Raw genomic sequence first — 17,808 nt, forward strand, 5'->3', positions numbered from 1 at the left:
ACAGCCCTCCAGTGAACCAGTCGACTTTATCAAAAGTTTGAGTGAGAGTCCACAAGATTGAGAACATCTTCTTTTATGGTTATGCACTTTCTTTTTTGCATGACATGTAGAGCAAATTGCCTGAATCTGCATCTCGTATTGACGGCTGAAATCTCTCCCCCCTTTTTCTACATCTTCTTTTCCCAGTGTCTTCCTCGTCTTCGTCCTTCAGGCATGCTAAATTCAAGGCTAATTAATCCAGAGAAACCAGTCAAACCAAAAGAAGCCACCCCAGGCTACACACTCTCATCCTCTTATTGATCTTATACCAGCAAATACACACACATATCACACGCAAAACAGAGGCAAACAAACGAGACTCAACAAGAGTTTTTGTAGCAGCATTTATAATAGATGGTGCAAACATAGGGAAAGGCAGCAAGCTTGCATTTAAGTTCTTTGACCTCAGCAGAGTGTAAGTGTTTCAAATATTCTGCATCTTGCTTGAAAATGTAGAGTCGGATGTAAAGGAAATCTTACGCAGCATCAAAACCTTTTATTTTTCTCGCACTAAGTCTTCTCCTCAATTCCTCCCAGCCATCCCTTCCCCCCTCTTACTCTCCGTTCTCAGTCTTTCCCTCATTTCTGATCCATTTTTTATGCATTACTCCATTACTCTCAACTCCCATTTACAGTGCATTACCTCCTTCCCTCCATCTTCCACAAACACACTTTATACTCCTCTCTTCTTCCTTTCAGTCACTTTGCTCTCCTCCAGTGCATCATGACACTTTACTCCTCTTTTCTCCTTCACCCCCCTCTTTATGATCTCTTTGTCTCTTCCTGGTCACGTCATCCCATGCACAGGGTCTCTTTCCTCCTTGTCTTTTAATTCCCATTGTCATTCAGTATACATCACCCTGTCTGTCTACACTCTTTTTTAATTGGTCATTCAAAGCATGCCATGCAATTAGGTTCTTAGTGTTGCCTATTGTCTCTGCTCTTTTATAGCACAAATGTACAAATGTCAGCTAATGTCATTAACGCTGTAGCGGTCAGTCCATCCAGACATTTATTGTCTCATTTAAGTACACACATGAGTGCACAGATTACCAGCAGAGTCCTGTTTGATGAGGTGATAGATCTCTTTATAACACACTGGGATGTAAAGTGAACTACAATTGGAGATTGAAAGAGGGAGCAGTAGAGATGTTGTCTTGTAGCTTTTGAATCAGATAACTTGTCTGCAGCATGTTGAGTGAAGAACTAAAGACCTTCAGGAGTCAGAGGTTGTTCTCTTTGATTGTAGGACACAGCTTGCGGGAGCCCATTTTCATCGCTGTGGATAAAACGGAAAAAATCAATTAGGGTTTGAAATTGCCTGGGATAGAAGTGAGGCAAAGGTATGAAGAAGGCTGTATTGACTTGTTAAAGGTCTGTTCTGAACAAATACTTTCAAAAATTCAAACTCTCAAAGGTGTCTTGTTGATTATTGTTAGCAACAGAAAAGTCTAAAACATCAAAGGGACCTAATAACAACCATGAAGATTAACAAAACTGATACCAGATTTGGAAGACTTAAACACCTGGGACCTTAAAATTGAAATTTTCATCAAAATTTATAACACTGAAATCTTTTCCAGGGTTCATTTCGGTCAAGGCAAGGCGAGGCGAGGCGAGGCGAGGCAAGGCAAGGCGAGGCGAGGCGAGGCGAGGCAAGGCGAGGCAAGGCGAGGCAAGGCGAGGCAAGGCGAGGCAAGGCGAGGCAAGGCGAGGCGAGGCAGCTTTATTTGTATAGCGCATTTCATACACGAGGGCAACTCAATGTGCTTTACATTAAAACATTAAAAGCATTGGAGACATTCAGACAGGCATAAAAGAACACAATTAAAATCACTAATATGATAAAACAGAAAAGAAAAGGAAAATTAGAAATACATTAAAAAATTACATTAAAATTTTAATTTAAAGTGAGTTAAAATGAGCAAGACAAGATCAGTTGTGATTCTGTCTCCGGCGGGACAGTAAGACTGCAAGTTACGGACTTCAGAGCAGTGAAGGGGGCTTAATATTTATAGAAATCCCTCCTAATTTAAAAAAAATAACAAGACCCAACACTATTTACTATGTATGTTAAGTTACATAAGTACACAGAGAGAGAGAGAGAGTAGATCAAACAGAACTGGCCCCATATAAAATGTAAATGTTTGAAGTGTTTGCTGTATGTTTTTGTTGATTGTTCCTGTTCTGGTTTTGTCTTTAACTCTGTAAAACACTTTGAATTGCTCTATGTATGAATGGTGCTTTATAAATAAACTTGCCTGGCCTTGCCTATGCATTGGCTATGGTAACAAGTGCATTCTTTCTTCATCTTGATTAAAATCATTCTGATTACAGACTCAAATTTCATAGTTCACATGGAAACATAATCAAGCGATCTGATGACGTCAAACATGGACATACATCAAACACTTTTTTTTTAAGTTATGTTTCTGGACATTTTTGCCTTTATTGGATAGGAATGCTTGAGAGAGAAACAGGGAATGTGGGGAGTAGAGAGTGGGGGAAGACATGCAGTAAATAGTCGAGACCAGGAGTTGAACCTGTGACCGCTGCAACAAAGACCACAGAACATGGGGCGCACGCTTAGACTGCTAGGCCAACAGCAAACAAAGAATAAATCCATTTTAATCAAATGTATGCTACAAATACCAGCTTTGTGCTAAAAAAATAGTAGAAGAAGAAATAGTCCCTTCCACCCATTCCTGTTGTAATGAAACCCAGCTATCATTGAGTCATTGTCTATAATGTGTGTGTCTGAAACATTGCTCATTAATAGTGCAGTGAATCATCTGCAAAGTATTGAGGGATGCCGCGCAGTACTGATCTGACTGGCAGCGTCACTTATTAACAACTTTTCCACCTCATTATGTCAAATTCATTCACTTAAGTCAAATGGCGGTATACTATTTAAGAGACAGACCATGCAGAGTTTTGGTTTGGCTGAAAGGACTCTACAATTTAAGACAACACATGAAGCAGCGGAGGTGGTTGCGCGTCCCAAGGTTAATTGGTCGCCCAATGGGTTTCACCACTACAAGTTTAAAAAAATGAAACAAAAACACAGCTGTTGCTGCCTCCACGTATTGCTTCTCCACTTTCTGTGCACTAGATAAATTATTCTCCTCCTTCTTCATGTCTGAGACTTTGGAAGTCTGTACATTACTCATACTTTCTTTTTTGACCATTGAGACGTTGACCTTTACATTTAAGTCTAGTCAAAAAATATGTCAGCATTTCCGTAACTTGTATTTTCACATCTTGTTAGTCAGTTTGTAGACTAAAATGTAAAGACTGACAGGTAGGTGTCTTGGAGTCATTTCCTCTCGGGGATTCATACTGCGAGAAGAGCAGTGCAGTCATCACTCAAAGGGTCCTTTTAAAGCATGTGAAAAGAAACCTTAAAAATAACATGAAGGTTAATTAGCCTGATGTTAGTAAGAGTCAGGATATCTTGGCCTGCACTGCAGCTATTTTGATCATTTGGGTTATTTTACCATCCTTTTACTTCATCAATTTTATGAGTGTGTAATACTTAATTGCCCCTTTAATGAATGAGGTAATTATCATCAGGAAATTATTTTTGGAGGAAAAAGGGTCATGTTTAAGACTTTTTTTTTGGCTTTGAAGGACAAAGGAGGATTATCAAAGAATCTGTATCTTACGGTGTCCTGTTAATCTTTGCTCTTTAAATAGATAAAGTAGTTGTACTTTAAGTTAATTCTTTTGATAATAAAAAATGGCTTAAAAACTCTATGTTAGAACTAACCTCTGTCATCTGGAATTACAGCAAAATTGTGCAAAGTGTGTTACTTACACATAAAATGGAAGAACCAGGACTCTGAACGATCCACCAGACAGGTTGTCCACTCCCGCAGGGTCACCTTCCTGTTCCTGTTATGGTCACATGACCTGTAAATACAGCACATCATAAAAGAAATGGTGATACACATTCATCCACTCATCTTCCCATGCACTTGTTACATGCATTCACAACCTTGTGAAAACTATATAACAGATTTGAATGGGGGGGACACAGAGATGGTGTTAAGATATATGTTAACTACTGCACTGGGTCTCTATAACAGTAGCTGTCTTTCAGTTCACCCTGCAGCGTTATCTCTGAAGGGTATTCCTTCAATTTGTGTTAATCCATGGGCAGCGGGAGGCACAGTGGGTAATAAACATTATCATTGCTGGGAATGGCTTGACTTTGACACAGCCAGCCTTACTCCCACAAAACCTGTCACTGCAGACTGGCAGGGGAAAAGGGGGGTTGGGTGGGGAAATGGATGGTAGAAAAAAAAAAAGGGGGGAAATGGAAGAATAAAAGAATGCGACAAGAGTGAAAATGAAGGAGGAATCGACAGAGAGCGAGGCTGAGGGTACATCTATTTGTGGTTAAGTAGGAAGCACAGATGGGGAGGAGAGGTGCTTCAACATGGAGGAGGAGAAAGATGATGGAGAGATGGTGTGGTCATGAGATCGGAGGGGAGGAGGACACAGGAAGTGGGTATTGGCATGGAGGGTGAATGGATGGATGGCGTGCAGAGAGAGCAGCATGGTGGGAGGTGCAACTTGGTCACAGAGCGGAGGCGAAACAAACCTTGGAGTGACATTTTTAACCCTTGGAGTTTCAGTAATTAGCTGAAAAATAACATGAGACAGAAGGTTGACCTTATGGGCCCCTATGTGTGGCATAAGGTGATGGTGATATGAGCATGGTGAGCTGCAGTGCTTACAAAATGGACTTGGTCACTTCATGGCTAATCTCTACAACACAAATATTGACATATGATTGCAGAATGCAGGAACAAGATTTTGTATCACAATCATATTGTTTTCGTATACTATAAAGTTAATTTTTAATTTGAAGTCCAAGTAGAATTGGGCTTAAGCTGCTTGCAGGAATTACTGCCCATGTGGGGAGCAAAAGAAGCGTAATGTATTGGCGGAAATGCTAGAAATATAACAGTTCTCAGTCAGAAGCCATCTGCCATCGTCTGACACGTTTGAGATTAATTTGAAACTGACTGTGAGTGCTATGTGTTAAAAAATCTAGACATACAGGTAAACATCTCTTAGATTATTTAAGTTCCTTTATCTTCTTAAACAGTGCCTGGAACAAGTGTTGGACCAGCAATTAGCTCTCCTTTAACTGGACACTCATTTGCAATTTCAGAAACCATAAGTTATTGGCAGTCCTCTTGCCAGGGCTAAATAAACTTATGATGAAAGCCAAATGGTTTCTGAGTTGGATTGTGGTAAGTGTGAATTAACCTATTCATCCAATATGACATGAAGCTAGAGAGGCTTTTTCCTTTTATGCTATATAGGTTTATGAAAATACTGTACATGCAAATCTAAAAACAAATCCAGGGTCACCATTTGGTATGTATATGAAAGCTACTTTGGTAACCAATGTCTGAATTCCTTAGTGTTGGTGTCAACTCAGGTAAAGTTTGTTGCTGTTTTCTATAGCTTAAATTCCCAGAATAGCCTGCTAACCCATAGCATTAGCAACTGAGGGTGCTACTCACTGAAAGAACTGTGCAGCACAGTGCTCCAGAGGCATCCTTTTGTAACCCAGCTTCCTCAGGTCCCGACGGCTCAAATTGCCATCCTTGTTCTTGTCCAGTAGAGTAAATCTTTGCTAAGGACAGAGAGAAAGAGAGATAAAGTTTAAGTTTAAGAAACAACTGTTTTCAGCATTGTCTCTTTTGTTCAAGTTTTTCATCCCAAAACATTCATTTAGCATGCACTGTTATTCACTGTTGCAATCCAAAACTAATTATCTCAATGACAGTTATGACCTTTATTACTTTTAAATGTAAGGTATTTGGAGGCTAAATTCTCAAGTCCGACTCCTTGTTCTGCAAATTTTGGGCCACATATTTTAGATCTCTAATGTTACCATCAGCCTTGGCTGTACCTTGTGTTTAGTTCTATCAATACTGCAAACTGTATAAAACTGATAGACAATGTGATAGCTCCCCAAAACTGAAGCCAAAACATCTCAGTTTATAAACCATGCGGCAACCTGGTTAACATGTGGGACATGGTTCAAAATACACATCTTATAACTTTCCTCAAACATGGTGTCTGTCTTTGCAGTTACTTTTTATCACACTGATATTTTTTCACATGCTTTTTTTCCCTGATACGTTTAATTCTAAACAGTTACTTGATGTGATAAAAAGGATGTAATCCCATGATTGACAGCTCTGTTGATTACTGGCACTGTGTGCACTGTATTAGCAGTGTACAGCAGCGGCGAGTCTCTGCTTCAAACCAGCGCTAAAGGCTGGTACAATTTAGACCGTGCCCACCTGAGGGATCTTTGATTTCATCTGTCTGTCTAAGGTATATTTTGGTTAGCAGAAAGGGCAGGACATCAATATCACCGCTCCACTGGCCAGTCCCTAAGGAACAGATTTTGGCTCCAAACAACTTCACCATTGCAACATTGCAGTGCCTGTCACAGGGGGTGTGTTGGCTGCAATCTTGTGCCACAAGGGGGGTCAGTGTTGCCAACTCCTCAGTGAGGAAAGTAGCTATTGGCTGTCCTAAAAGTCGCTATAAGTCGCTAAATGGTGTCATCACTTAATTTGCATAATGGAAATTATAATGGACGCTTTTGGAGAGGTGTGAAGTTGAGGGAGAGACAAAAAGATGTTAAAAAACACTCTAAATATGTTTATAACTACACTTAGGAGCCTACAACAAATCAAAGTAAAACGTGAAAATTTTCAACCATAACATTTTCTACATTTTTATTGTATACAATCTACATTAAATATCTAAATGGACCAAAAAGAGACAGTAGTTGGGATCAGCCAGCTGTGTCTTCATACATGCGTGGTACATTTGCAGTCTGGATGCTGAGGGATGAACGCCTCCTGCTCTGAATGCAGCTAGGAGGGACTCACAGCAGCATCCACTGTTCGTTGAGAAGAGAAAGAACGATACATGCTTTCACGTCAGTCTCCAAAAGTCTCCATTAACACCAGAAAAAGTTGCTAGATTTGTTGCTAGTCGCTTCTTAGAAAAAGAGTCGCTAGAGGGGTCTGAAAACTCGCTAAATATAGAGACAAAGTCGCAAAGTTGGAAACACTGAGGGGGATAAAGATGTCTGTTCTTATATCCAGTCAGTGGTGCTAATAAACAAATGTTAGCATGCTTAGGTGTTAAAGTAAGATGTTGATGGTAAATGATAAAGCTGCTCAACAAGTATTAGCACCGTCATCATGAGAAAGTTAGCATGCTAACGTTAGCAGCTATCTCTGTGTTTGAAGAAGTTCATGTTTTTTCATGCTATTGCTAACATTATTCAAAGATAATATCTGTTACATAGTACTAGTAGTGTTTTAGATGTTTGAAGTACCAAAAGAAGTGTTTTATTAAAAACACTGTAGGCTATATTGTGTTTCATAGCACCAAAATAATGCATGAGTTTCCTTTTAATTCATTTGAGGTGAGGAGGTCAAGGTGGGTGGCAGCAGCATATTAAGTTATCCCTCCATTCACCATCTTATTGAATAATTCAGTGATTATTGACCAGCTCCTATTTATACATGGTGTTCTTGAGAGCCACTGTCTCATTTTGTGGATGACCACACCACAAGCAACATAAGAACTTGCCACTTACAGAAGGTTGTTAATATCGATTTCTCTCCAGACAGTCCATGCAGAGCAGTTTGTATGCTAGCACGATGATGGTGTCCGGTATCAAAAACAACTTTTATGTGTTCAGTGTAAGATTACGCAGAGATGGAAAGTGATCTTCTTGTGTGTTTTTCTTTTGGCTAAAGTCTTTTTTTTTAACTGACACTTTGTTATAGATATGGGTTTCATTCATGACGTTATAAGCTGAGGTCATCCTAGATTAGAATAATGTTCACAAGGCTTAAATCATCATCTCTTTTTGACTGCAGTCTCAGTTGGTCTGCTGCTTGAGCTCACTTGAAGCGTGAAGTGGTAGCTACCTGTGCCAGTTGAGTCCTCTGGGCGTGGCTGAGGCAGCTCTGGGGTGGGGGAGCAGGTGCGTAAGATTCCCCCATACGACTCAAGAGTAGAAACCAGTCGAGGAGACGATATGGAAACTGGCTGAACTCCTCTTCAGTGCATTTAGCCCTTGGGACTTATCAAAAGGGATAACAGAGCTTTTTGGCAAGCTGAACTGCTCAGTGAAAATACTTTGTAATATCCATTGCTGTGTGGTGTGTGTGTGTGTGTATGTGTGTGTGTATGTATGTTTACCCAGACAGGGTCCTGAGTGTGCCAGTCCGATTCGATGTCTCTTTCTGCAGGCTTCTTTATGCAGCAAACACTCATTCCCATAGGTTTTTCCCAGAACGCTGCACACTGGTGCCCTCTGCCTGAATGCACGAGCCAGTGCCCATACAGAAAGAGAGGATAGATCACACACTGTACACAGCTGTATAAACTCCTGTACTTGAAATGATTTTATACAAGTATTTACACATTTTTATTGTATTAAAAACAAACAAAGATATCAGCTTTCAAAAAGTACATTTATGCACATTTCCTGGTCAGAAACAGTGAATGTCCAAAATCTCATGTACTTGGTTTACATGCCATATGCTTAATTTATTAATTTATTTTATTTTATTTTTTTACCATGAACAGGACTGAGGACAGACACACTTTGGGATGAGGACTCCATTTTCCAGAACAACCTGGCACCAAGATCCCACTGGACTGTGGCATTTCAGTAGCTCGCAAAGCTTTTCTGAAACATCCAGAATCAATCTTACAACATAATTTCTCTCATCCCTAGTTTTACTAAAATAGCCCTGAGCTAACATTACATGGATTCCGCCAGTCCTTTAAAGGTATTATGTGGTATCTGGTACCAAGGTGTTAGCAGCAGATCCTTTAGGTCCTTAGGTCCTTTTAGAGATGCTCTGAACCAGATGTCAAACTTTGGTCCTTGTCAAAGTAACACACATTCTTACACTCGCCCGATGTTCCTGCTTCAAATACATCACCTTCAAATGTCCACGTACTCCCTAACGTACCTGCTGACATGTTTTAGCTACTGCTCATGTGTCATTTTCCCCACCCATTGGGCTTTGGAGAGACATTAAATACTCTTAGATAAAACCTGCTTCATCTATAAAAGATATATAACAGGCATGCAGTCAGAAGTTGGCATGCCTCTTCTTTACATTAAAATCATACCTGGATCCACCCTGCCAATGTATGGTTTCAAGCTCTCCTCAGCTTGTCGCTGTTTGCGCTGAGCTCTGCCTCCCTTACACACACACACACACACACACACACACACACACACACACACACACACACACACACACACAGTTCTCTGAGTATTTTCTTGGCAGGGCTGAGAGAATGAAAATGATCATATGCTTTTCTTTTCATGTCATTCCAAAGGCATGCACCAAACTCAGGTATAAACTTGTCCGTCATTTTAAACCCTTGTCTTATACTTTGGATCATGATGTGTCTACACATGACAGCAATCAGTGTGATGCATCACAGATGAAGAGACTTATGTCAGGCCCCCAATCTAAACAATCAAGAATATAAACTACAAGTCTGTTTAATGTCTATAATGATAAAAACATTACATATGGAATAAGATGAAAATGGCATGCGTTCTACGGTATTTAACATCCATCTCCTTTCAGGCACTCCAATTTCAAAACTTATATTTCTAGGAACTTTGTAGTTTGCGCCAGATCCACATCTGCCCTCAAAGACCTCCAAGATCAGATGGGAAACAGGTGCAGTACTGACCCATAATAAGCTATGTTTCCATAGTTCAGGAATTGCTGGGTTAACACTTAATGCAAAACAATCTCAATGACTAACAGCAAACACATGAGGGAAAACTGTGTAGAGTATTCTACAAAATATGTGTTTTATGTATAGTTGCAACTTTGGTCATGAAAAACCCTTGGCTTGTTTACAATAATGAAGATTTGTGCATATCTAGAAAGTGTTTTTCAATGTGTTTCCTATCACTATTATTCTAAAATGAGTTTAAATCTGTTGGTAATCAAATCAAGGCAAAAGCCAGAAAAAAAGTTGGACTTACCATGGCTGCCCAAACGTAAAGACTCAGAAACAGAATCAGCTCAAAGGTCAAACTCATGTTCATGGTTGAAACATCCAGGAGGCTATATATAAAAAAATCCTGCAAGAGGGAAGCGTAGACCGATTCACTCTGATCCTGCAAACTGTGTTTATTTCATTTGGGAACATACCATGAGACTACAAAAGCATAATCATACACATATGCTGCTAAATCCAACATTACCATCCCTTTGTTTACACACATCCTGGAATAAGTTAAGCTAAATCTTGAAAATAAAATGTGCCGAAGGGTAATTTTACCCAGTGCATTCTTTGTTAACAGAAGCATTTCCGCCTTCTGTTTTCTGTGGTGTCATTTGCAGACCCTATTTCCAGTCATTCCCATAATGTAGTCGGAAACAATGCATCTCATTGAGTCCCAGGAAAGAATAATTCTCCATCACAGAGGAAATAGAGGTTTGAATTTCACTGAAAGGATATTCAGCTACTAGCTGAGGAAGTTATTATAGTCTAACATTGTCTATCCCCATAGCTGCTGGGAAAAAAAAAAAACATCTTACCAGGGTCTCTGTCACTGCTTTCCTCTGTTGCTTAATTCCCCTGTTAGAGTTGTCTGTCTTCTCCTTGTTGCGAGATACCTTTCTTTTCCAGTCTCACCGGCGCCTGTGAGGGTGTACTCTTCTTACAGCCCTCTCCAGCAGTCTTTACTTTATCTTTTTATTTGATCCATCTATTTTTACATTCTTCCCTAATCTAACCCCTCCTCTCTGCTTTCCCCTGTCTGTCTGTCTGCATCACTTTCTTTCCTTCACATTAGCTACTTGTAGATTGCAGGAGAGCACAGGTACCTGAACTCAGAGATACAATAACAGTGAGTTGTTGAGTGTTGCTGAGATGATGAATTTGGGACAGAAGTATGGGAGAAGTACTGAGGGAGAGATGTTAAAGGAGGGAGGGAGAGGATGAGTTTTGGGGGAAGAGAATGGTTTTCATTGAAGTTGGCCCAGATCCACAGAAAGATTTATGAGCCAGTGAAACCATATGGTCACATTTCTTCTCGCTGTTACATTCATCTCTCTCTCTCTCTCTCTCTCTCTCTCTCTCTCTCTCTCTCTCTCTTACTGCAAATACAAACTGAAAAAGAGTGAATGTGTGTAGAAGAAATACCTCCTAAAATATGATCTATCAAACGCAATAACAGGGAAAAGGCTGCCCTCTGGTGGTGATGATAGTCAACAACAGTTTCACTGGCACTAAGACAGATGTATCTCACAAAGTGTATGAGAATGTATTTCAAATCAATCAAGATGCTGGTCAGTCTGTTGTTGTACATCCTTCTTGAAGGCTGGCCCTAACTGGGTGAACACACTTTGTTTTAATTTTGGCTTTTTGACTCAGTTCCTTCGTGAAATATTTAATGAAACCGTTTTAACAATTTTCCTGAGTAAGCTCCTCTGGTGGTACGGAAGAAACATTAAATTTTAAGGTAAGGGAAGGGGAAAGAAAACACAAAGCAAAAAAGCAAAACACATGAATAAATAAAAGTTTCAAAATAATGAAATAAATATATCCTTGAAAACGTATGTTTTGAATCTGTGCTCTGTGTTTATTGTTATTTAGGGTAACATATTCAAGGATGGATTGCAGACTGTGCAGAACAAGCAACTGCTCCATAGTGCCTCAGGGTCCTTTAAAGACCCATAGTCAGTGCATGTTGGATGGTTTGTGCTATACGCATTTGTTTAGCAACACACAACTCCATATCACTTCATCAGAAAAAGTAGCAGCCTTAAGGCAGGTCCTGCTTTCTTTTCGCTTGACTTGACTTGACAACCTGTGTCATTAACCTCTCTCAGTCTATTTACAGGTTAAAAAAACAATCAAATAAGAGATCAATATAGCTTTTCAGACCTTATCACATCATAAAACCAGGAGTTACACAAACTAAGTAGCCAATGATTCTGGAATAAAAACTACTGGTATACCATTATCCTTCAACAACATCTTCTATTGTATGATCATGTCTTAAAATTATCCTGAATTATAAAGTATCCTAAGCATATTGTAAAAAGAATTGTACACAACACACACACAACACAACAGCTTGCTTTGGAGAGCTATGATGCTCAAAGTGGCCAAATGGTCAGCTCAAAGGTTGCAACTAATAACCTTTTAAACATTATTAAATCCCCTTTATTATATTGTCTAAAGGCAAGTTATAAATCTTTAAAATAATCTTTAGTGATAACTGCCTCTGGCTGTTTATTGGAGCATAGAGGCAGCTTGACTGTGGTTCAGGGTTTTTTTCACAACCTGGCAGACCTTTTGTTATCAGTTTATTAATTTGTTATGTATTTGGGAATGCACTTTTCTTCTCAAGCCACACTTTTTATTGTAATAACGTTTAAGATGGAAATATTAACCTTTAATGTTACTTTACTGCATTTATCTGAAAGTTTAAGTTGACAGTACTTAAATTTTCTCTCATTAAACCAACTCCTATATGCTCATGATATTGCCTTACATTTGTTTTGCGATACATTAGTCACAAGAAGAGGCACTTTTGTCTTTTAAGTAGCCTAATTTTTATTTTCACTTATTGTTACCTTATTCCACTGAGGTATTATTTTCTCTTAGCCATAAGCAGTGGTGGAAAGTAGCAGAGTAAATTTACTTGAGTACTGTACATTTTTTGAGTATCTGTACTTTACTTGAGTATTATTTTTTGGGGGAACTTATTACTTTTTACTCCACTACATTTCTATCAATGCTCTAGTTACTCACTACTTTTGCTTTGAAGTCAGCTCATGAATTTCCATCTCTTTTCTGAAATCTGATCCCTGAGACAGTAAAATGTGTTTGTGTAGTTCTGTTTGTCTCAGTGGTTTAGTCGTACCTGTATATCGTGTGTCTCCACGGTTGAACGTGGAGCAAACATAGCAAATTTCACTCAGATCAGGCAGTTCATGTAGAGGTGGTAATGATGGCTATAATTATCTACCTGAGCACCCATGGTCATATCTTCAGCCAGTGTTAGAGCTTTTTGAAATGAAGAATGATACGTATCGTTTGAAATGTTCTCTCTGTTTCCCACTCTGCCCAAACATACAAACATTCACAGTCCAACCTGAGAAAGCGTGTTGAGCTACGTAACATTTGTTTCATTCCAGATGAACATTTCAAACTAAGTTGTCTGTGCTTGGAGTAACTTAGTTTCTGTTTTTAATTCCATGGTATAGTTTTTAGAGATTTAAAATAATAGTTTCTAAATAAACATAATGTAACAGAATGTACTTCTATGTATTCTTGACTGCATTTATTTATTGTGAAGGAGGATCTATACTTTGACTTAAGTAATGAAGGTGTGTACTTTGTCCATCACTAGCCATAAGGTAATAAGATCAACTCGTGTTTTCTAATAAGCACTGTCGCCTGCGCAGAATACCACAGCACAACCATAGACTGTAACACAGCACGCTCATCACAATCCGACGTCATATCAGTGACCAGCAGGCAACCGGGGAGGATCATGTAGTTTTTAAAGCTAGTTTTCAGTCAGTGAACCACTCTGAACCAAGCAGTGACTTGAAAATATTGCTTCTTTCCGAAAAAGTAGTCTAATTCTTGATAAATACTTAAACACAATCATAAAAGAGTAAAGAAACCCTGCACAGAAGCACTTTGAGTCGTATGCAGTGTCACCCTTTGAGACCCAGGTGACATGTAGTCGCTCCGCCCAGCTGGAAGCGAGAGGACGATGTAGGAATGATAAACTGCTGTGGGAAGTCAGCCTGTAACCGTGTGGCTGTACCACAGTACTGGGAACTGTTCCGTGTGAGCTTATTGAAAACCATTATATGGTTGAATTCTTGTTTCGGTTCTCCTGTGTCTGCATGGATCTGTTTTTGAGTTAGTTCGCTCGGGACCGTCAGTTGGTCGGTGTTGGTGTTGACACCGTGACGGTGTAAAAATATAACGGCAGTGATTCGGTTGCTTCGGTGTATTTTTTTACGTTTAATGCGCGACAATACGAGAAACTCCCACCTCTGGTGCGTGAGTAGGTGATTTCCAGTCGCCTTAAGTCTACAGGACTCATCATAATTGATACGTCATCAAGTGTAGAGCTTTGTTTAGTACTTTTATGTTAATGAATGAATGAATCTGAGTGTTCAAGACTGTTGAACGGAAAGTAAAAGAGTACTTCTACTTGGTCGCTTTACTTTCAACATGTTGTCATCTACAAGACAACGAACAAGTGGACTGTCTGTTGGACTCATCGTTGAAGCTGTAAAATGCACTTAAAGGCATAATTCAGGTAAGAAAATTCTTTTTTTTTTTAACAGGCTACACGAGCTTTTCTGTGACAGGACAGCACCATGAATGTAAATGTGTTAGCACAGAGTCTGTATTTTCTTATTGGTCACGTGTTGATGGAGGGCATGGCTGCTGCATAGTTTTAAAACTGTACAGATGCAGAAAACAATCTCAAAGAGGTGTTATGATGTTGTCAGTATACCCTGCTTAGTGATTCCCAAGTGAGGCCATGTTTTCTGACGTCACAACATCAACCCCCCCCCCCCCCCCCCACAGTCATAAGATGCACTGGAAAAAGTCAGTGGACCATGAATGAGGATGGCCAGGGCTTTATGTAATATGAACTGTATACAACATTTCTTCTTCTTATATAACAGATGTGTGATTAATATACATTGTTGACATTTGTATGAATATCATAGATATTTAATACTTTATAAGATAAGATACTCCTTTATTCGTCCCACAATGGGGAAATTCATGGAGCTACAGCAGCAAACAAAAATGTGTACATTATAAGAATTTCATCAAGAATATATTTAGAAAAGAAATGTTCATCAAAGACGACAGCTTGGCCATATTCTCCTGTCAGCCACCACCTCCACAGGGTCCAGGACTGAGCTGGCCTTATTCACCAGTTAGTTCAGTCTCGCTCTCCTGTATCCTGTCCGCCCACAGCAGGTGTAATCCTTCCAATGTAAGCGTCTCTTTATGTCACAGTCCTGCTGTATATTGCTTTACAGTCAACATGACAGGACCCGGTGTAGTTTAGGTCACTCTGAAGAAACATGTCTTCGGTCATGCCCATGAAAGGATTAAATGGTAACTAAAGATGTCACGCACACCCTCCTGCTCCTCTTGGAAGTGCAGTTCAAATTTAACCAAGGTTTTTATACCATGCTGTGCAGTATCACATATTCATATTTTTATACCTCAGCTGAAGTTGCTGTCAGTCATGTTTCACAACTGTGTGTGTGCATGCTGGCCCCATTATGGCCTCTGATCTATTAGAGCCCAGACAGTGATAAACATGCATGGCCAGATCAACACGCCAGTACACATTAGGACAAGGCATGACTGATTGCCCTTAGTGTAAATGAGATGGACGCTCCACTGGTGCTACAGTGTATGGGTGGGGTTGCAGTTGCACACACACACACACACACGCACACACACACACACACACACACACACACACACACACACACACACACACACACACACACACACACACACACACACACACACACACACACACACACATGCAAATTAATGTGTGTGTTCCTCAGGCACCTGTTGGCATAGGTCCTGGAGCGCCACCTTGGCTGAGGGTGTGTTTACAATCTGATTCCCCCCAACAACAGCTGAATGTCTCAAATGTGCGTCTGTCTGCAGAAGACCCCCCTAATTGTAGTCCAATATGTTGGGGTTTTTCCCTGTGTCACTTCTGACTGTCTGCTTGCAGAAGCGCCAAATCGAGCCATGTGTGAAGGCACACATTTTATCCTTGCATCGTAGTCATTCCAAGACACTGAAAGGCTCCTTAGGGGCAACCTTGAGGCCAGGTAGATAAGATGTAAACATTCTTGCATGATGCACAAAGCAAATAATGCTGCAGCACAGATACGTTGTTTATATGTCAGTGATTGAAATCACAGACTGAGTGAGTCCTTGTAGAGCAAGGTGAGTGTTTAACATCTCTCCAGACTGTCAGCTCTTGGACTTAAAGTGTAGCATATTACTGTTTCTTTCTCCTCTGCTGAATTGTGGGAAAAATGGACGCATTCATCTCATTCTTGTCTCTCTATTTTCACTTTGTTTGCACACACTCCTCCCTTCTAACTGTGGATCAGAATCAATAGGGGATCAAATGACTGAGTATTTAAAGTGCCTAGAGATGAGGTCATTCTTGATGGTGCATTGTGGTTGTTTTCATGTGTGTGTTGTGGGGTTGTTGTGGAGCCAAGTGACTCAATTTGACTTTGACTTTCCTCTGATCCTCCTTGCCCTCCTCTCTCTGTCTCTCTCTGTCTCTCTCTCTGTCTCTCTCTCTCTCTCTCTGTATGTGGTCTATCATTAGAGCTATACTTAGCCACGCTTATCAGTTCTGTCATTGCCTTGGTAAGACAGCAGATGTTTAAGCGCTTGGAATAGCTCAGTGTGTATCAGAGTGTGGAAACAGGATCACAGGTGCACCAACACAGGGTCAGAAATCAAGCAAAATGCCCTGAAAGATCCCATGAAATGCCCTTGGAATGTAACAGAATGCTTCAGAATAATTATAATACATGTTACAACCTCCCCCTATTCTTTACCATTGATTTTCATTTGTGTGAGTCATGGTAAATCACTAGGTGACTGTTAATGGTGCATTCAGGAGAGGAAATTAGATTTGAAACATGCTAAGGGAATAGAGATGTAGAAAGCAGTCTATGTTTAACACGTGTTTAAAGAAGACAAACAGAAGCTAGTGAAGATGGCATGGTTGTACAGAGTTAAGGAAAGAGGCAGATTTCTTTTACTCTGCTATGTCAAAAGTGAAATATGCTTTAAGACGTTTTTTTATTGAATATTTTTAGTGCACAAACATTCACAATTACCTCATTTGCACTGTGACGTTTTGTTATGTACTTGAACAAAGTAGTTTAAACGGGTCAAGTTATCTTGTTGGTGCATGTGTTCCTCTGTCTTGTTGCTTCCAGTAGTGTGTTTACACAGGTGTCTGTATAAACACAATGCAGGGTGGTAGCAGCATATGTGTGTCTTTCCTGGCGGGATGATGGCATTTATTGTCACGGTACAATGAACTTTGCCGGTATATTTACACTGTACTTTCATTTGACTTATCATTACAGGAAAAGCCTGTAAACACTAACCATGTCTCTGTACATATTGCCAGTATAAAATGACGGTACGCCGGCATGCACTTACCGCAAACTTGAATTTGAAGCAGCTTAATGGAATCTATGGTGGCCCTGAAGGACAAAACAAATTTACAAAAGATGAAACCCTTTTACAAAGTTGGAGACAAATTATTATTTTTTTTTTTTAAAGTTATGTTTTTTGCCCTTTTGCCTTGATTTGATAGGACAGCTGAAGAGAGACAGGAAATGTGGGGAGTAGAGAGCGGGGCCTGTACTTTACTGTACTGTAGCCTCTTGATGTGGGGTGCTTAGACCACTAGGCCACCAGCACCTCGTTGGAGACAAATTTACATTTTGGAAAACATTTTTGCATTTTATAAAACAAAATTACCTTAGCAAAACACTTTTACTAAGGCCAAAACAAATTTTTCATTTAAGAAAACAAATGTACAAAATCAAAAAAACATATTTACAAACTGTGAGACAATTTTACGAACGACAGAACACT

General features: G+C 39.8%; 2 protein-coding genes across 3 annotated transcripts in view; one reads left to right on the plus strand and one right to left on the minus strand.

Moving 5' to 3' along the window:
• Positions 1–384: 384 nt before the first annotated feature.
• On the minus strand, positions 385–11,155 carry LOC117811773 (SPARC-like protein 1). Its single transcript, XM_034682241.1, has 9 exons — positions 10,683–11,155; positions 10,124–10,222; positions 9,244–9,316; positions 8,680–8,791; positions 8,299–8,417; positions 8,025–8,179; positions 5,580–5,692; positions 3,857–3,951; positions 385–1,318 (listed from the first exon to the last, which is right to left on the minus strand). The coding sequence occupies exons 2-9, from the start codon at positions 10,184–10,186 to the stop codon at positions 1,263–1,265; spliced, it is 786 nt and encodes a 261-aa protein (XP_034538132.1). The 5' UTR covers positions 10,187–10,222; positions 10,683–11,155; the 3' UTR covers positions 385–1,262.
• Positions 11,156–13,868: 2,713 nt separating this feature from the next.
• The window catches only part of ccser2a (coiled-coil serine-rich protein 2a), a 55,784-nt gene continuing 51,844 nt past the window's right edge, over positions 13,869–17,808 (plus strand). Inside the window, exon 1 of one of the 2 annotated variants that reach the window (XM_034682670.1) lies at positions 13,869–14,437. The gene's annotated coding sequence lies outside the window, so the exon portion shown is untranslated. The remainder of the gene's footprint in view (positions 14,438–17,808) is intronic. The other variant, XM_034682669.1, reaches the window with a different exon arrangement.

Source organism: Notolabrus celidotus, chromosome 4, assembly GCF_009762535.1.
Source record: "Notolabrus celidotus isolate fNotCel1 chromosome 4, fNotCel1.pri, whole genome shotgun sequence".
NCBI lineage: Eukaryota > Metazoa > Chordata > Actinopteri > Labriformes > Labridae > Notolabrus > Notolabrus celidotus.

What these genes read in the sequence shown, in the direction of transcription:
- LOC117811773 (XM_034682241.1), bottom strand. Translation starts at nt 10,186, where the DNA reads ATGAACATGAGTTTGACCTTTGAGCTGATTCTGTTTCTGAGTCTTTAC. An exon ending in TGTCCTCAGTCCTGTTCATG is followed by an intron (nt 8,418 to 8,679) that starts GTAAAAAAATAA and finishes TCGTGCATTCAG; the next exon opens with GCAGAGGGCACCAGTGTGCA. An exon ending in TGTGCTGCACAGTTCTTTCA is followed by an intron (nt 3,952 to 5,579) that starts GTGAGTAGCACC and finishes CTGTATTTACAG; the next exon opens with GTCATGTGACCATAACAGGA.